This window comes from Gastrolobium bilobum, unplaced genomic scaffold (assembly GCF_033153095.1).
Source record: "Gastrolobium bilobum isolate Gb01-03AN ecotype WA unplaced genomic scaffold, APGP_CSIRO_Gbil_v1 utg6199, whole genome shotgun sequence".
In the NCBI taxonomy this organism is placed as follows: domain Eukaryota; kingdom Viridiplantae; phylum Streptophyta; class Magnoliopsida; order Fabales; family Fabaceae; genus Gastrolobium; species Gastrolobium bilobum.
The window spans coordinates 197,346-218,297 of record NW_026896737.1 but is presented as its reverse complement, the minus strand read 5'-3'; the positions used below and the strand labels follow the sequence as shown (position 1 = coordinate 218,297).

The 20,952-nt window shown below is 35.4% G+C and overlaps 2 protein-coding genes across 2 annotated transcripts; one reads left to right on the top strand and one right to left on the bottom strand.

Annotated features, from left to right (window-relative positions):
- The first annotated feature begins 6,347 nt into the window (after nt 1-6,347).
- Nucleotides 6,348-8,066, top strand: LOC133301715 (large ribosomal subunit protein eL43). Its single transcript, XM_061501391.1, has 5 exons — nt 6,348-6,449; nt 6,581-6,620; nt 7,421-7,509; nt 7,602-7,684; nt 7,782-8,066. The coding sequence occupies exons 1-5, from the start codon at nt 6,447-6,449 to the stop codon at nt 7,843-7,845; spliced, it is 279 nt and encodes a 92-aa protein (XP_061357375.1). The 5' UTR covers nt 6,348-6,446; the 3' UTR covers nt 7,846-8,066.
- Nucleotides 8,067-10,415: 2,349 nt separating this feature from the next.
- LOC133301710 (uncharacterized) lies at nt 10,416-16,316 on the bottom strand. Its single transcript, XM_061501387.1, has 3 exons — nt 14,993-16,316; nt 11,769-12,030; nt 10,416-10,989 (listed from the first exon to the last, which is right to left on the bottom strand). Exons 1-3 carry the CDS (start codon nt 15,973-15,975, stop codon nt 10,810-10,812), a joined length of 1,425 nt encoding a protein of 474 aa, XP_061357371.1. The 5' UTR covers nt 15,976-16,316; the 3' UTR covers nt 10,416-10,809.
- Between the last annotated feature and the right edge of the window lie 4,636 nt (nt 16,317-20,952).

Genomic DNA, 20,952 nt, shown 5'->3' with positions numbered 1-20,952 from the left:
CCGGATGGTTCCTCCTACTCCGTTATTTCTGGCAGCTAAGTTCCGCAGGGGACTTAGTGAGGTGATTGTTGAGCATCTTGCTGGTGCTGCTTCGAGGGACTTTGGTACACTGGTTCAGCAGTGTAAGGACATCGAGGATGTTTGCGACTTTGCGTGGCAAGCAAGGCCAAGAGGGCCAAGGTTGAGGAGAGCAAGGGAACAGGTGGTTCCACTCCTGCTCCTACTTCTTGGAAGGACAGGAGGTTTGCTGATAAGGGCAAGGGAAAGCAGCTAGCGACTAGGCAGGCGCCTGGTCAGTTCAAGAGAGCTGTTTCACATCAGGGGAGTTCTGCTAGGCCTCCTACCACTCCGAGATGTTCGGGATGTGGGAAGGAGCATGTGGGACGCTGTGCTACGGGGCAGTTGTTGTGCTTCAAGTGTGGCAAGGAGGGCCACTTCTCTAGAGATTGTCCGTCGTCGACGGCGAGAGCTGCAGCTGTTCAGGCAGTTCCTTTGCAGATGGTTCCGATGGCATCTTCTTCGGCACCTGCAGTGCCACCTTCTGTTGGGAGAGTGTATACACTAGATAGGCAGCAGTTGGATCGCGCTCCGAACCTTGTCAGAGGTACTGTGTCTATTGGTGATTCTTTTGTGGATGCTATCTTTGATTCCGGGGCTACTCATTCGTTTGTTGCTACCCCGATTGCTTTGGGGCTTGAGTTGCCCAGTGTTGTGCTTTCTCCACCGTTGCGGGTGACTACCGCCACCGGAGAGATTTATGATTCTACCACTGTACATCGCGATGTAGCGTTTCAGTGAGATGGCTGTGAGTTCTCGGTAGATCTGATTGGGTTGCCGATGGCCAACCTTGAGATTATTCTGGGCATGGATTGGTTGTCTAGAAACTGTGCATTGATTGATTGCTATGCAAAGCGCGTGGTGATGTCTCCGTGTGATTCCACAGCTAGTTCCTCGCCATACATTTCACTGCTGCAGGCCAGGAGAGCATTGCGAGCAGGGGCATTGGGTTATGTCATGTTGGGTGGTTTGGTGAGTAGGACACAGGAGGATATCACTGGCATTCCTGTGGTGGGGGAGTTCCTTGAGGTGTTTCCTGAGGAGATTCCTGAGTTTCCGCCACAGCGGGAGATAGAGTTCTTCATTGACTTGTTGCCCGGTGTGGAGCCGATTTCTTTAGCTCCTTATCGGATGTCGCCACCGTAGTTGGCTGAGCTGAAGAAGCATATTGAGGATCTTTCGGCGAAAGATTTCATTAGACCGAGTGTGTCTCCTTGGGGAGCACCGGTCATCTTCGTGAAGAAGAAGGACGGGACAATGCAATTGTGCACCGACTACAGGCAGTTGAACAAGGTGACAATCAAGAACAAGTATCATCTTCCTCGGATTGATGATCTGTTGGATCAGCTCAGGGGTGCTTGTGTGTATTCCAAGATTGATCTCCGGTCCGGATACCATCAGATTCGGGTGAAGCCGGAGGATGTTCCGAAGACCGCGTTTCGTTCGAGATACGGTTATTTTGAGTATTTGGTGATTCCGTTTGGACTCACAAATGTGCCGGCAGTGTTCATGGATTACATGAACAGGATTTTCCAGCCGTATCTGGATCAGTTTGTGATTGTCTTCATTGATGATATTCTGATCTACTCCAAGACTGAGGAGGAGCATGCGGAGCATCTGAGGATAGTTCTGCAAGTGCTGAAGGAGAAAAAGCTTTATGCTAAACCTTCTAAGTGTGAGTTTTGGCTCAAATCAGTCAAGTTTATGGGGCATGTGATTTCAGCAGATGGAGTTACAGTGGATCCCAACAAGATTGAGGCCGTGTTGGATTGGGAGAGGCCCAAGACAGCTTCGGAGGTGAGGAGCTTCTTAGGTTTTGCCGGTTACTATCGGAGGTTCATCAAGGGTTTTTCCACGATGGTTCTCCCTTTGACTCGCCTTACCCGAAAGGAGACTCCATTTGTGTGGACTCACGAGTGTGAGGCGTGCTTCCAGGAGTTGAAGGAGAGATTGACTTCTTCACCTGTGTTGATCCTTCCTGATCCTGAGGAGCAGTTTGAGCTTTACTGTGATGCTTCTGGAAAGGGGCTGGGCTGTGTGCTGATGCAGTCTGGTAGAGCTGTTGCTTTTGCTTCGAGGCAGTTGAAGCCTCATGAGGAGAACTACCCGACTCATGATTTGGAGTTGGCTGCGATTGTGTTTGCTTTCAAGATTTGGAGGCATTATCTTTTTGGTTTGAGGTTTGTGGTGTTCAGTGACCATAAGAGTTTGAAGTACCTGTTCGATCAGAAGGAGTTGAACATGAGGCAGAGGAGATGGATGGAGTTCATAAAGGACTACGACTTTGAGCTAAGGTATCATCCTGGCAAGGCCAATGTGGTAGCCGATGCTTTGAGTCAGAAATCCAGTAGTTCATCCAGTTTGCTACTTGGTAACTTCGATGTGGTTGAGAAGTTTCGCCACTTGGCAGTGATCGCTCCGTGTGCGAGCGTACTTCTCGGGTTGGAAGCATCAGATGTTGTGAACGAGCTGCTAGAAAAGATCAAAGAGGCACAAGTTCAGAGAAAGTGTCTAGATTATGTGAAGAACCAAGACAGTGTGTCTTGGAATGATGATGGATTGTTGTTGTTCCAGCGGAGGATTGTGGTTCCTCGAGGTCCGTTGACAGGAGAGGTTATGGCAGAAGGCCATAAGAGTCAGTTTTCTATCCATCCTAGTGCTACTAAGATGTATCAAGACTTGAAGAAGAACTTCTGGTGGCCGGGCATGAAGAAAAATGTTGCTATCTTTGTGTCCAAGTGTTTGGTTTGCCAGAAGGTGAAGATTGAACACCAGAAGCCGTCTGGTAAACTTCAACCTCTTGAGATTCCGGAGTGGAAGTGGGAGAGCATTTCCATGGACTTCGTTGTGGGTTTGTCGAAGACTCAGGTTGGCTGTGACTCGATATGGGTCATTGTGGACAGACTGACGAAGTCTGCCCATTTTCTTCCAGTGAAGGTGAGCTTCTCTACAGAGCAGTTGGCCAGAATGTATGTTCGCGAGATGGTGAGGCTTCACGGGGTGCCCGTGAGTATCATCAGTGATAGGGACCCGAAGTTCACATCTCGGTTCTGGGAGGCGCTGCAGGGAGCTTTTGGTACACAGTTGAGATTGAGTACCGCCTATCACCCTCAGACTGATGGACAGACTGAGCGGACTATCCAGACCTTGGAAGACATGTTGCGGGCTTGCATGTTGGAGCAGGGCTCGGCATGGGATAGGTACCTTCCATTGGTGGAGTTTTCGTACAACAACAGTTTCCATGCTAGCCTGGGCATGGCACCCTACGAGGCACTCTACGGTAGGAGGTGTCGTACACCTACCTGCTGGTCGGAGGTTGGGGATCGTGAGTTGTTTGGCTTTGACTTTGTCCAAGATACCACCCTGCATATCCAGATGATCAGGGAAAAGCTGAAGCAGGTGCAGAATCGTCAGAAGAGCTACTACGATGTCAAGCATCGACCACTGGAGTTCAGTGAGGGTGAGCACGTGTTTGTGAGACTTTCACCTGTCACGGGTGTTGGACGGGCACTCGGAGTGAGGAAGCTGAGCCCGCGGTTTATTGGGCCATACCAGATTCTTGGTAGAGTAGGACCTGTTGCCTACCGGCTTGCCTTGCCCCCGAACCTGGCCAACATCCACGACGTGTTTCACGTGTCTCAGCTTCGGAGGTACATAGCAGATCCTAGGCACGTGGTGCAACCGGATGATGTGGAAGTTCGGGAGAACTTAAAGACTCCCGTCGGACCACTAAAGATTCTCGATCGTGGCGAGAAGCAGCTGAGGAGCAAGATCATTCTGATGGTCAAGGTGCAGTGGACCGGAAGGACTCCTGAGGAGTGTACTTGGGAGCGTGAGGACGAGCTTCTTCGGCAGTATCCCGAGTTTCGACCATGTATGTTTCTGATTTTGAGGTCAAAATCCTAAAAAGGTGGGGTGAATGTAAGAACCCGCACCGTTAATTAAGGTATTTAATTAATAAATTACGAGAAAATGGGAAATGATTCCATAATTGACCCTAATAATTATTTATGAGGCTTAATAATCGCAATAAGTGATTAAGAATGCTGAAAGTCGCTTTTCGGAAGAAAAGTGCAGATACCGGTTCTGCTAGTCGGTATAAATGCGTACCAAAAAAGTATCCCGGAAAATTAATGTAGGTGCTTGATAATTACTGGAATAATATGTAGGATTTGTAAAACGAGTTTCAAGTCCAGATAATGAGAACTGGTGCTGGAAACCGGTACTGGCTTGGAAAAGCGGCGTACCGAAAAAGTGCTCAGAAAATTATAAGAAAAATATGATAAATCTTAGAAAATTATGTAGTTTCATAATCCAAAGTTTGGAATTAAAATGCTAAGCGTAGCAATTAAAGTTAATACTGTGTGTTAATCTTTAAGTGGGCTATATAAGCCTTAGTGGGCATTAAACCCTATGCCATATTACATTCTCTACGTGAGTTTGGAGCTGGTGGCTGCTACCTTGGCCTTCTCCACCTTTGTGTAACCTCTCTTGTAGCCTTTCTTCCCTTTTTCTTCACTAAAACACCTTGGGTGAGTGGGAATCATCCTTGTGAGTGAAAGGTGAGCACCTTTTCTGAGTTGTGGTGGCTGTGGGAGCTGAGGTGTTTTCCGTCTCTCGACTTTTTTTTGTCTCTCTCTTCTCTTCATATAGCTTCGAATATACTCTACATACTTTTATATGCAGTGTTGATGCCGGTCCAGTGGACCTATAAATTGTTAAATCAATCATATAACCAGTTCGGGTAAGTAGCGGATCGGCCAAGCATTGAAATTGGTGTAATACAGCCGATTTTGGTAAAAATCTGTGACCGAGTCGGTTCAACCGATTACCTGATTAGGTTCATAAAAAAAAATTCAGAAGCATAGGATACCATTTTTTAAAATTTACAAATCATTTGTTTTTTTTTTTTTTAAATATTTGAGTGATTTGTTGCTTATTACCTTACATAAGTTATATATCTACAATACTAATATTATCTTGTTTATGCATTATGCAAGATATTTTGATTTAATTTATGGGATAGGATATTGTGACACCCAAGTTATGTTACACCCATGTGACACTCAGTCAATCTCACCGTTAGATCGCTTATGTTGATCCAACGATTATATTTATTTCCATCTTTGTATGGTCATGATTTCCCAAATTTAAAGTGAAAGCATTAAATATGGGAAATCATAACCATACAAAGGTAGAAATAAATATAAAATATTAAATTTGGGAAATCACGACCATACAAAGATGGAAATAAATATAACCGTTGGATCAACATAAGCGATCTAACGGTGAGATTGAATGGGTGTCACATAGATGTAACATAACTTGGGTGTCACAATATCCTATCCCTTAATTTATAGCTAGAGATGTATAAGTATTGTATGTTTGTTTGATCATTTATTGAGTAATAATGTATGATTTATTATTTTTCATATTAAAATATTTGAAATTGATATTAATTTTTTACAGATATTTAAATATGTTTATATTTTTTTAAGGGCTTGGTGTTTGTCATTTTAAATGACATAAGTTATGTCATTTTAAATGACATAAGTTATGTCATTTTAGGAGAAAGATAGACACAGAAAATGAAAATCATGAGAGAGAGAAAGTGAGTGGTTTTTTTAATTTAAAATTTAAATAAAAATTTATTCTGTGTCTATCTCTCTCTTAAAATGACATAACTTTATGTCATTTAAAATGACAAATATTTTTCCTTTTTTTAATATAAGTTATAAATTTGCCATACTTGCCGCATCATCAGTTAAACTAGTAACTCGTTACTTGAATCAATCACTCAATAATCCCATACTCGACCATGTCAATATAATAACATATACATTTAGTTATTTCCCTCAACATTAAAAACTTTAAACCGATTTAAAAATCGCCGTTGACTCTAACTAAGTTCTGATTTGGTTTTGATTTTCATGAATGGCTTTAATGTTTCTAAAGTGAATGTAGATAAGTTATCTACATTCGCTCTCAAAACGACGTTGTTTTGAGTCAAAAAATCAAAAAATCATAAAGAAAAAGACTATTATAATCCTGAAATAAATTATAATTACAAAAATATCTTGATTTCTGCCTCAAAACAACGTCGTTTTGGGTTTAATGTAGATAAATTATCTACATTAACGGTAAAAAAAATGAAATATATAACAATTTTATTTAAGGCAAACATAACAATTTATCAGTAGTGACCAACCTGAAATGGGCCTTTATATGGGCCGAACGAGGCCCATCACCACAAAACCCATACACATGGTGCTGAAGTTTCCGCCTTATAAACTTTTTTTTTTCTCAGAAACCCTTAACCCCTTAAAACGCGTTGCAGCCGCGCCCCCAATTTTCTAGGGTTCTCCCATCTTTCCTCGTACCCTTCGAAAATGGTACTCTCTCTCTCTTCTTCTTGTTGATTTCTGGAATTTTAAGGATTTAGATCTCCTAACCTCGTACTGATTAGAGATTTGAACATGGTTGTGTTATTTATGGGTTTATGTTTTGTGATGTTAATGTGCAGACCAAGAGAACCAAGAAGGCCGGTATTGTTGGAAAATACGGTATGTGGTTGCATTAGTTTGTGAAAAAATTTGGTTTTTTTCCCAATTTTTTTTTTGTAGAAAGAGCTTGTATTGTTGTTAATGTTGGATAGGTGAAATTGGAGGAGAAGAAGGTTAATTACTTAATTAAAATTGTTTTTCTAATTTTGTCCGAAATATTAGATGTGAATTAAATTTACATTTTGAGCATACTTTTCTATTTTTTAGTTTGTAGTTGATATACATTTTTGTTTTTTTCCATAGTATGGCTGCATTGTTTTATCCTGTTAGATTATTTCAAGCTAATGAATTAGAACAAAATGGATTATGTTTGCATTGTTGGAGAGGGGTGACATCATTTGTTTTTATTTGGTTTGTGTATTATATCCATAAAGTATAAAAGGGCAGCGCAGTGCTATAAAACCCCCATTTTTGGCCCCCAGTATAGTAGTATATAGTTTTTGAGTTAGGTTATAGTTACAACCTTTTTTGTTTCCTTGCAATCACTTTGTTACATTTAGATCAAAATCAGAATAACATGTTATTTTGTAACCCCTAATTTAATTTTGATCAAACATAAAATATAGTTGTAAGGAAAAAGAGGTTTTAAGTATAACCTTCATCTAGTTTTTTAGAAAAATTATGTATTAAATGTGGAAAGCTTCATGTATCAAATCGTGATTTATTTCAATGTTGAGTGATATGCAGACTGTTTATTTTTATATTTTTTGGGTGCTTTATGAGGTTGTGTCTGGCATATTTATGTTATTTTGTGTCTGTGTTAATAAGTGAAGCGATAACTTATTGCTCTCAAATTTCAGGCACCCGATATGGTGCTAGTCTGAGGAAGCAAATTAAGAAGATGGAAGTGAGTCAACACAGTAAATTCTTCTGTGAGTTTTGTGGAAAGGTATAACTTAATCTGTTTTAATGTTTTTTGTGATAGCTGTTGAGTATTGACTAGGGCCTAAGATCATTATTAATGATATGTTGTTCATATAGTATGCTGTTAAGAGGAAGGCTGTGGGTATTTGGGGTTGCAAAGATTGTGGAAAAGTGAAAGCCGGAGGTGCTTACACATTGAAGTAAGAATTTTCCTCTAGTATATTTTTCTATTTAATTATTTTATTTTTTTAATGGTGAGTGAGGATGTGATTTGTTCATTCATATTATTCTTGACAGTACTGCCAGTGCTGTGACTGTCCGAAGCACTATTCGAAGGCTGAGAGAGCAGACTGAAAGCTGAGAGCAATTTACAATATTCATTTTGTTTTCAAATCCTATGCATAAATTTTGTTGCTTATTTAAAATTGTCACATTATTTTTGGATAGTTTGATGAAGAATAGAACTTTGTAAGGGTTTTGTTAAGTATTTTAGTAATATTACTTCAGATATTCGAATGCTACCATTACGTTTTTGTAGTCTTGCTTCATCTGATGGGGAATGAGTCAGTTTCTGTTTATGCTTCTGCTTCTCGTTCTATTATTACCTTATGTTGTTGTTTTTTTTTTCCTGCATATACGAGGAAGTTATATCTACTGATTTCTTCTTCTTCACATGACCACTATGTTATAATTTACACATGCATGGTAATATTTTGGGTAAAATACATTTTAGCTCGTTTAAGTAAAAATTTCTCAACATAAAGTTTTCTTACCGTAGAATTCTTGATGTCTTATATTAAGTAAACCGTATTTCTTTAAATGGTCTGATAATATATGATTGAGTATAATAAAAAAATAGACCGTGGTTTAAAATCAAATGTAACAACGATTTCCTAATGTTTTGTTAATACGTAGGACATCTTAAATTTCTTGGATTCAAATAATTCTCAAATACATTTTGATAAGCCGTAGATTAGCTGCGTTGGCATCCACAATGCCCATTTACTTTGGGTTCATGTTTAACTTTTTAAAGGAAAGTCCTTGTGGTTATTGTTTGTTATGGCATGAGATGGTCAAGTCAATATTAAACTAAGTATATATAAAGAATGCACAACTATATACCATAACAATAAAAAGAAAAGAAAGTTAAGAAGGGAGGCAGGAGCTGTAGTGAGGGTTGACTAAATGAGAGTAAAGTGTCTATATGACACTGGATGGTGAACTGGTGTTAAACTCAAGCTCAATGTTTCTTATTTAATTGTAATTTTGGTCTGTTTATATGGTCAATGATTTACATACGCAGCTTGATAATTGACAAAGTACTATTTAGTTCATTAGTAACTTCTACTAGTAATTAGAAGGTAGACTAGAGGGGAGACTTGACTTTGTTAATTAAAAAGTTTGGGAGATTTGATTGCTGTGAAATTATTAGGGAGATCAAAATCATATATTGATTTACAAATGCCAAAGGAGGTTGGTTCAAGGGGGTACATATTTGATTTCGCTTAAATAAAGTCTTGAGTTCAAGTTCTCAGTATCTAAAGTTTTAATGAATCCTATTAATTCGATTTCAGATTTGAGTCTCTTTATCCTTTCCAAGAGTTTTAACCATCTGGAATCAAATCCATTGAGCCTTTGTTTTTTAAATTAAGAGTCCGAGAGTCTCTTTGGTAGGGCAAGTGAGTTGCTATTTAAATAGATAGGTAAGTGACATACTATAATGTAAAAGGAATCCCAATTCACTCAGTCATCTATCTGAATTTACTGTTCGTTCTCAGTGAGTTTATAACCTCAAAATATGTAACTGAAGTTCAGAATACATCGGTCGATAAGATATGAATTTTCCTCCAATATATGAATTTTCCTTTGTTATATCAAACATGTGAAACTGAGCTCTAATAAGGAAGTCCAACTCAATCATGCATGCAAGTGCAAAAATTAATACTTCTCTAATGAATTTTTTTATTTAAGTAATGAAGGTTTAAAATGATATTAGCTACAATGATATATGGAACTTAATATTGGCTAGCACATGGGTAATATAAGCATAAAATAAAAGTAGCAGAAATAAATATGTTAAGAAAGATCTATGGTCATATAAGAATGATAAGAGAAAGAAAGATATTCGACAAAAGGTAAGAGTAATATCAGTGGTTGATAAGATAAGAGAATATACATTGAGGTAGTTTAGACACATGATGCTCTAGCTCTAGATGCTCTTATAAGAACATAAATTTATTATCAAAAGCTTAACACAAACATAGTAAAACAAATTAATAGAAGCTATTAATATTGTGAAGGGTTAAATTCATTTTTATTCCTATATTCTAAATTGTCCTTTTTTAATCCTTTTTCCTTATATCTCCTTTATTTATTTTTTTATCTTTCTTTTTTCTCTCTTTTTCCTTTTTATATTTTTTTCTTATTTATTTATTTATCTTTTTTTTCCTTTTATTTTTACTTTATTTTATTTTTTAATAATTCATTACTATTTTTTGATTTCTAATATTATTTATATTTTGTATCTAAATTCATCTGTTACCAATTCCAACTAATTTAAAATAAAAAATATTATTAATATTAAACATAATAAAGATATAAATAAATAAAATAAAAGTTGAAAATAATAACCATCCACTACAATAACTAAAAAATTAAACAAATTACTATAATGCTTATCCCATAACAAAACCATCTAAAACTATCCATTAACGTGTCCGTAACAAAATCCCCTTAGCTACTAAAAGATAAAGTAAATTCACTATTTTAGCTTACACATTAAATGCAGTTTAGAATATAGAGCTGCAAACCATAGCCACACTGATTTGGTTGGCTATTCTCACATGCTGTCCCGCTTTCCACAGATGCAACCCAAAAAATAAAGAGCATTTTATTTAGTTACATTCAAGGAAAACATCACACCCAAATCTTTGCAAATTGAACTACAAGCTCGTTAACAGGTATTATACAACATATCTCATTCCAAAGTCAGATCAAGCAAATATCAATTTGGGAAAATAGTACATTTTATAATAGATGTTTCTCCTCTCCTTATTATACCAAGCAATCTTACAACAGTAACTGGGTTCAGGTTTCACCCGCACTCCAGTATTTACATCTACGTGAATTTATAAAATGTAGGCAAAAAGGGGGGGGGGGGGAAACATATAGTTTTACCAAATGGACGCCATCATCCTTCCTTCCTCCCTCTATACAAGACTCATAGCAGATAGATAATAAATCTGCTTGCTTTTAGCCAGCTACCATGGAGATGATGGCAATGTACACGAAGCAGTTTAAACTAGAAAAATTGCAGTTGATAACCTCATACAATGGCAATTGGGATGCGCTCACTGTTAACATTATGACGCATTTGCTTTTGCACAGCCTTGACAGCAGCTACTCTAGCTGCATTGGCTGCTCTATTAGCGGCTGCTACTGCTCTATTCACCCTTTCATCTACCTTGGCCACATCATAGGCCTTCTCAGCTGCTCTTCTTGCTTCCTGTTCGTTCACAAAGAAACACATAATTAATAACGAAAGCTCTAAATGCTGCAAACGATCTAACTGTTTGCAGCTTATTTTTTTGCTTCTTTCCTTTTACACAAAGGTGCTAATTTGATCCATTTTGAAAGAAAATGTCCCACTACCTGTCCATACTCTCAGCTTTTACAATAAGGAAAATGCTAGTCACCCAGAATTTTTGACTGAATGAGTTAGCATTTCTTACCGACTATAATCCTACCACTTTATCTTATCCAACAACAACCATTAAATCCAGCTGAATCCTGTCAAAATTCTGGCTATTTTTTCATGGATGTGTAGCACAAATTTTTTTTGTTTCCTTGTAAATTCATTTAAAGAATCCATCATATGCAGTGATAAGAAACCAACCTTGAAAATATCTACTTTATCAGAATTTCAAATAACTCAAATCATCGAAAGCACATAAATGAAGTAGATCACATTTCACATCATATGTCATTGCCAGTTGCTGTGAATATGGGCAATGACAGAATTATGTCTCAATCTTTTCTGCGAGTAACTTTGCATGGGTAAAATGCTTATGTTACTCGCAGAAAAGATCGAGACATAATTCTGTCATTGCCCATATTCACAGCAACTGGCAATGACAAAATCATTCAAACTGATAAATCTAGGCCAATATGTAGACATAAAAGAGATAAAATTTAAAATCATTCATCTTTTTCCTATAATTATAACTTGGGAAAGAAAATTTACCAATAAATTAAGGCAAACAAAATCATAAACATAGAGCATACCTGCACCACATTAAGTACTTTGGAGTGATTGACACCAACAGGAGAAACTGGATAGGTGGTGTTCTGTGTGCTTGGAATGTCAAGGACTCCATTTTGCCAGTGACCAGATTGGGTTTCCCCATTTCTAAATGAATACATTCCGAGCCCTTGCCTTTTGCCCTCGTGCCAGGATCCTTCGTAACGATGGCCATTTGCAAAACAATATACCCCAAACCCATGCATCTTGTCCGCAAAGTATTCACCAGCATATGTATCCCCATTTCTAATAAAACAGAAATAATTAGTTCCAACAAAAATATAACATTATACTTTTACTGGTGAGCAAAGAAAAAAAGAGGCAGACAATGCCCTACACCATTCAATTCAACAACAATGCACTAATGGTTATTCTTTAGAAGAGAGGATGCATTCATGCATAATACGATTAAGCATCAATTTCATTAAATGCATGCCCAGGATCCTACTCACTGATACTGACAGCACAGTCAGTTTTGCAATGAAAAACAGATGGTATATATGTGTAAGATGTTCAACAAAGGGCACTGATCAGAGAGAAGATAGACACTTTGTTTTTCCTAACTGTTTTCATTAAGTAGATTAAAAAGGGGATAAAAGACAGAGAGACAAGAAAATCACCACACTAAGATTACCAGCAAGTGATAAATTACATAACATCACAACGGTTGGAGTTGTTGCTATGTGACCTGGAGGTCACAAGCTCAGGTCGTGGAATTACCCTCTAGCAAGGAACGAGATCATTTGTCCTTTCAGTCATTTGACGAGTTCTTAGTTATATAATAGATTGCTCTAAAGTGTTTTTTTCAAGCTTTGAGAGGTATGAAGCACCTTTGAAACAAAACCCAGCCTTAGGATCAGTTTAAATATTTCAATTTTTCTACATTTTAGTAATTATATTTGTCTACTATATTTTTAATACACAAAATCTACAACCTTAAATATTTGTGTCAAAATCCACCAGCTTGGAATTGGTTAAAAATATAAATCCAATTACAATAAAAAGGTTGATAAAACACAGATTAACAGGTTTTACTTGGCCAATTCAGGTGAGATTCACTGTTCTTATGGCCTTATGCTTATATATTCCTGATTTAGTAAACCTCCAAAGCTAACAAGACTAACCCCTTTAACATCCAAAATCAAAACTTATTCCACCAAGGGCCAAGCTGAGTCAACTACTCATATCAATAAAGTACAGAATATTAGCATAATTGATAATTCAGATAAAACAAAGATAATATTAAAAATATAAAATCAAAGAGGAAATTATTTGATCTTTCATTCGGATGAAACAAAAGGAATATAAAATAACAAGGAAATCATGCATTCCCTCAAAACGGGTTTCTACTCTCCTATTGGTCTTTCTTCCTAAGTGGACATACATAGGAGGACTTAAAAAGATTGTTTATTAATATAATGAAGATGAACTCACATTCTTACCAATTAATCATCAAGAGACCACCTCAAAAGCATATACAACAATCAGTATCACAAAATGATTTCTATCACCTCCTTTTCCTTTATCATCCGATAGAAGAAAAGTCTCTTTATTTCACACAAATACTTAACAAGAATACATATAGTTATAATCACTAAAATGTGTTATCCATCAATTTTATTCCATTCCTTATTGAAAATTATACAGACTTCACCCTTCCATTCCATTCCAAATCTACTGATTCAAACAAGTTCTGAAATGATTGTATTAGCAACCCCATAATTAAGAAGAATAGGAGGAATGATGACAGTAGCTAGTTGGAGAATATTCCAACAGAATTTAAGTAGCATTTAGTTAGAAGAAAAGGGAGGTAAGATGTAAGAATAAAAGGAGGAGGAGAGGAGAAGGAAGGCCTTGTTCAGTTAGACAATACTGAGGGCCAGGGAATTTGCATCCTCTGGAGTTAGAGGGGCAGAGAGCAATCTTCGTAAAATTCTATCTCATCTACCTACAATATTCATTCTTGATCTTAAGGGAGAAGCTATATCAAATAATATTCCAGTTCTTTCTTAGTTTTTTCTTGCATTCTTGAACCAGCTTCTATCAGATTGCTCTAACAGATCTCTTTACACCATGATGAGTGTACGAAGCATATGTTCTTCTACTAAAGTTTTTAAGGCTCCCCGACAAAATTGTACTTGCTACTTACTTGACATTTACTGCTTTAAAATCTAAAATGTAGTATGATAAGAGGTAAGAATTTCCAGACTGATTTATAAAGTAAAAACTTATTTATTTGCATCAGATTAGTAGTCAGGCACCATGCATTGGATGTGGCTTTCCATATACTAGCAGTAAACTTGCACAGAGAACGGCCATCTCCTTTTTTGTTCCCTCTTCCTTTCTTCTTCTATCCCCACATGTGACAGGTGCTTATGAACCAAAAATCTCAGTCATAGGCCATCTATTCAAACAAATTTGACTTAATTCATGCTTATGAGATTCTATGCTTAACGCATCTCTTATTTGATTTTAATATTGAACTCCCATTTATTTATTTCCACGCAGCTAGTTGGTTGGCAGCCAAATGCCAATGCAGGCAACAGAGACTATCATTAGCATACTATCTGATGAGTACTAAGTTTATTTCTTACAACTCATTTCCTTCCAGGAAAAGGCTAAAGGTATGTTAAAAATGAACATCCTCAAAAGTCTCAAAACAATGGTTTCGTAATGAGTGCATGACGTATTTTGCTCAACACTTGTCACCAATGGGGAAACTGAAAGGCCAAAACTGAGTAATTCCAAAAGCCTATGGGGTATTTTTGACAAAACCAAAGTTACAACAGAAGCCAATTAAAGTCATTCTGCATATTTTATCCCCTATGCATACACTCAACAATAAAAAATGCACAAAATGACTTCTCTTCCAAGATCACGAACCTAAAATAACCCACAGGCATAAAGTATATCAGCAAATCAAGTATCAATATCCCACCAAAGCAACTCATAAAAGGCTCATATATAACTCTAACAATCAAAACAGGCACATAATCAGTTTCCATACAATAAAAAATCCGCCATAACATCATGCTTGATTTCCAAATGCTAAACACAAAACCCCCTCTAAATGCGAATAATCCTACAAATGAAAAGATAACATAACATCTCTTTATCCCAAACTATAATTAGTTGGGCAGGCAGGCAAGGCAAGCAACCAATAAACCCATATAAAAGCAAGAATCAATCTTATTTCATATAAACATACCTAAAATGATAGTGGCCAAGTCCATGCTTAACGCCCCACTTGAACTCCCCAACATATCTACTCCCATCATCACAAGTGTGAACTCCACATCCATGACTCTGTCCACTGTTCCATTCCCCAGCATAAACATCACCAGTATAAAACCTATACACACCAAACCCATGCCTCAAACCCTGCCTATACTGCCCTCTATACCTACTCCCCCTAGCCCAAGTCTCAACCCCATACCCATCATACTTCCCATCAACCCAATCCCCTTCATACCTCCCAGTCATGCTGTAATAATACACCCCACTCCCAGAACACTTCCCCTTATGAAACTCCCCCTCATATACGTCGCCGTTTGCATATGCCTGCACCCAAAACCCACCGGCCGCTGCTGCGGCAACGGCACCGTTCTTTTCTCTCCGGCCAATTGTCCAGAAAACCGGAAGCTGCCGCACGCCGCTGCCGCGGCAGCAGGAATAGGATTTGAGGTTGATTGGGAGAGAGAGGGAACGAGAGAGGAAGAGGCGAATGGAAGGTAAACGAGGAACGGCGAGGTTGAGAGAGAAGAGAAGCGCGGCGGAGAAGGCGAAAGCGGAGAGGAAATCGAGGAAGAAGGAGTTGGTTGGGTGGGAGACGAGGAAGTAGAAGAAGGGGAGGAAGAGGAGGAGGATGAGACGTATGTGGCGGCGGAGGCGGCGGAAGAGGGTGGTGATGGCGGTGGTGGTGATGTTGGTTGTGGTTGTGTAATGGTAGGGTTTGGGAAATTGAGAAGTGGTTGTGTTTGGGAATTGGATTAGGGTTGGGGATTTTGAAAGGGAAGAAGAAGAAGAAGAAGAATGAGTTAGGGTTAGGGTTTGGGGTTGAGGTTGAGTGAGTAAAGGTCTTTTATAAGGTGTAGCAGGAATGTGAGTGAGAATTGGGAGAGTTGGGTTGAAATCGGAAGAGATTCCAGTGCTTTCTTTTCCGATCTGAACTTCTGATTTCTTTTGATGCATTACATATGTGAGAAACTCTCTCTCTCTCTCTCTCTCTCTGTTTTCTATCTTTCTTTCTCTTTGATGCAAGTTTTCTTGCAGTTTCCTTCTTCTGTGGGTTTGTGTTTTTTTCTTTCTTTCTTTGTTTCTGGTTTGAACTTTGTTTCCGCTTTCTTTCTTTCTTTCTTTCTTTCTCTAATGTTTTTGTGCAAATCGGAGTGACTCTGTTTTTCTGTTTCTCTCTGCGTGTGTGTGCGTGAGATAGATAGAGAGACTTTCTAATTAACGAGTGGAATCGATGAATGATTGATTGTGTGTTCGGAAAGCGGTGCGCGTGCGAGGAGTTTAAGGTAGTGTATGAAATGAATTGAATGCGAAGAATGAACGGAGCAAAGAGAAGAGAAGAGACATATTTGAATGCGGAGGAGATGATGGTGAGATAATTGCAAAAAAAAAAAAAAAAAAAAAAAATACGAGACAAGATCAACTTATGTCATTGTAAAATTAATAATAATAAATCTTGTTGATTTTTGTGTATTTAACCGTTACAATTTATTAAAAATTAATAATTAATTAATAAGTATGATTCAATAAATTATAATCATTAGATTTATGAAAATTAACTGTCAAAATTTAATATAAGTTATATTGTTGAAAAAATACAACTTTGGATATAAGTGATATAAGTTATCTAAAGTAACTTTAAATCCAAGTTATATTATGGGAAAAATATAAAACTAGTGTAAGTTTTATACATGAGTTTTATTAATCTCCTTCCACGTAAGATAGTTATCTTATGTGGTAGAGAGAAAATGAGTGGGTCCCACTATTACAAGAAAAAAGAAAAAGAAAAAAGTGGAGTGTGAAAATTGAAGTGAGAGAAAATGAGATAAGTTACCTCATGTAAAAAGAGAATAATATTTCCCTTTATACTTATGAAAAAAATGTTTGATTTTATAAAGGATATAATTTTAGAGATAAGATATTGTTATTACCGAGTAGTGTTATTTGTATTACTAATATCACTATCACTTTGTTTAACCGTTAGATTGATTATGTTGTTCTAAGGGTTCTGATTTAACTTTTTAAAAATATTCTTTTCTCTTTCTATATTTAATATTTATTTCTATCTTTGTATGGTTATAATTCCTCATATTTAATACTTTCACATTAAATATGTGGAATCATATTATACAAAAGTGAAAATAAATATAACCATTAGATCAATAAAATCGATCTAACGATAAACAAACTGGTAGTGGACATTGGTAATAACACTAATTGATAGTAACAATATCTTATCTTATGATTTTGTGCCAATTTAAATGAAACGACGTCATTTTTATACATAATTGGTAATTTTTTATATTCTCTCTCCTCCATAAAATTAGAAAGAGAAAGAAAATGGAAGAGAGAAAATATAAAAAATCACTAATTATACACCAAATGATATAAAGTTATATCATTTAAAAGGATATTTTTTTTAAAAAAAAATAAAGGATAAATATTTTTCCATATAGATATATATATATATATATATATATATATATATATATAATATAACATATATTACAGATTTTTTAATAATTATTTGATTAATTAAGTTCGAATATGATTATATGAAATGACAAATGTTTTTCTTTTCTTGATAGATACTATTTAATATATGAAAATTTAATGGTCTGATTAATTCAATTTTGAATTTGAGTTTTTATTATTATTTCCAAGTATTTGAATTTATTTATCCTCTCCAAGAATTGATATTCTCTAAATCAAGTTTATTAATTTTTGGACGGATAAAATTTTAAGGTTTAACTAAGACGCAATTAGACTAATAATTCTTGAATAAGCTATTCAAATTGGAATAATTTTTATTTTTTTTTAGAGAATTATATTGGAAGTTAAATTAAAAAGACAAATGAAAAGAAAAAGAAAGATTTGTCCCTTGGACGCGTCGTGGGTATGATTTTGGTGAGTTCGTTTGTCACTTTGTCTACATTTGAATTGACAAAGTCATCCGTCGAAAGAATAATGAAAAGAAATAAAAGAAGAATTGGCTTAGAAATAGTTTATTTGGGATTTAACAATTTGGTCAACAACAGTTTGTAGAATAAAATTTTAAAAATAAATAAATAATTCATTTGATTGCTACAGCATGTTAAACTAAAATTGTTTGTGGAAAACTTGTTACTTGGCCTACAAGTTTATGGCACAATATGATAAATTATTTTATCCGTACATGTTATTTCAAGTTTAATATATTATTTTAAGTTTTTAATATAATAAATAAAAATTTAAGTACACTTAAGATTAAATTAAATTGTTTTCCTTTTTTAAAAGAGTCTTTTAATGGATATTTTTGTAAGTATAAATGAATTAAGACAAGTATAGTTGCAATTTTATAAATTTTAATAAAGAGACTCATTTATAATTTAATATTTATATGCATTAATTTTTCCCCCCGAATATTTGTACTAACCTTGGGTTTAAGTCAATATCATAATTAATACTTACACGTGTAGTGACAAGCTAGAATTACATCTACATGGGCTTGTTTTTTTTTTTTTTTTTAAAAAGGAATTACATATGCTTAATTGGAAGAATTTTAAGATAGAAACTGACATAAAGGCCAGGAGAATAAATTAGACAAATAAAAAAATGATTGAAAAAACCAAACTCAAATGAGTCAAATCAAACTAACTCACATTTCCCTGTTTATTTTAAATTTAGGATAGGATAAATTTATATCAGTGTAAGAATAATAAGTCATACACCAAATTTTAATTATTAATTTTCATGAATTTAATTGTTATAATTTATTGAGAATTAATAATTAATTAATAAATATGACTTAATAAATTATAACAGTTGGATTCATAATATATAAAATTTATTATTCTTATACCGGTATAAGTTGATATTGCCATTTTTAATTTTTTGCATTTTTGTATTTATTTTCATTTTTGGGACCTAATCCCTTAACAGACTCATTAACATAACCCAGCCCACAAACTGAAGACTCTTCCCAATCTTAAACCTCAATTGAGTAAAATCTAACCCAACACATCATGGACTAAATTAAGAGGACACAATTTACCGAAAAAAACAAAAAACAGAAAAGAGGACACAACAAAAAACCAAAAGGGAGAATGGGACTCACATTCCAGGGCTTTTATAACAAGGATCATGATAGACAATGACTAGGAAATTTTGTAAAAAAAAAAAAAGAGAGTAAAGGAAGCAAAAGTTACATTAATTTAGATAAGGTAATATAATAATAAATTAATACTTAGTCAAATTTGAAAAATTCTCATTTATTTTTTCATATATTAAAAATAATAAGAACGAAAAACGCGAACACTGAGCTTAAAAAATATAAATTTATGCTAGGTTACTTTTATAAGATTGAATATGGTTTAAGACAAAAATTTACATCAACATGATGGGACAAATCCTAAATCCCTCCCTGGTTATCATTAATGGCAAGCAATTGCTGGAGCAGTGATGATTGATGTAAAAGGTGCCAACAACAATGGATATAACTCGGTTGTTAATACATGATAGGATAAGTAGAGTGGAGAAATAATCTAAAATGGGCGTTTGGTAAAGAAGAAATATTTTGATGTCTGGGAATCATGATTTCTAGGAATATGATGATAAAATAGATTACTTAGGAATATTGCAAAAAAGTTGTTTGGTATGACAAAATTTTACCAGAATTATTTGGTTAAATTTACTGAATGTGTGTTTGGTTTATGGTTTAATATTGATAGGAATGTTGGCCAAATTACAAAATAACTCTCCCCTCATCTCTCTTCGATATTTCCAGCATCGTACGAACCATACAAAGGAAAAGCAGGTTTTAGAGCAAATCTTTTTGTTGTTGTTTCATCAACATTTTCATTGCATCTGCAAGCAATGGATCGGGTGAACAAGGCAAATAACGTACAAAATAACCATTAACTCAAAAAGAGTGAAAAATAAATGAACTTCTACAAATATGGTTCCAAACCACACATAAATCACAAAACACAAACCATGAACATAACTCAAGAAAACTCACGGAGATCTAAGGAGGTGAGTATGTCGAAGGAGGTGAGTAGACAAGTTGTCAAAATGGAAGGGCAGACACGTCCAAAAATTCTAGACTACAATTTCTTATTTCCGGTAATTCACAAATATCACACTTTCGGAGGTAATTTCAGAACGGAAACTGATCACAATTTCTTCACAACTTTATTTTCTAGGTAAATTGGATACCAAGGCAAATAATGACAAATCTCCTACCAAACATGGTAAAGGCAATACCCACATCACTTTTCCTGGCATTTTCACAAATATACCTCTACCAAACAGGCTGTAAGTTTAATTTTTACTAAATATATAGAGGAGTAATGAACTTTAATTGTGACTAAGTAAGGTCCTGATTTAAAATTAGTCTCATAATTAGCTAAAAAATGATAAATATTTGTTACTTACTAGCTATAATAATTTTCATATATTCCATATTTTTTTTTTATAGTTATACACATGAAAATTATTATAGCCATTATCATGAAATTTTCATATATTCAAAGGTCCTGATTCCATATTTTCAAAATAAATAAATAGTAAATACCTTTTTTGGTCCCTAACAAAAAACACAGTCCCCACTTTAGTCTCTTACAAAAACAAATTAGTCAGTTAGTCGTTAAAAAATTCAAAGTGAACCTATTTAGTTGAAATCGTGATCTAACAAATTCAAAAAAGACCCATATTAGTCACTCAAAAAGACTAAAATAGGTCTACTTTGAACTTGTTAGGGACTAACTGACTAATTTATTTTTGTAAGGGACTAAAGTGGAGACCGTATTTTTTTGTAAAGCAAAAAACGGGTATTTACTCATAAATAAATAAAAGTATTACTTTATTCTGCACGAATGCAAAATGGTCAATTTCACAATTATTCACTCACTCATTGTAACACTCTCTCTCTCTCTCTCTGCCACTCTTTTTATC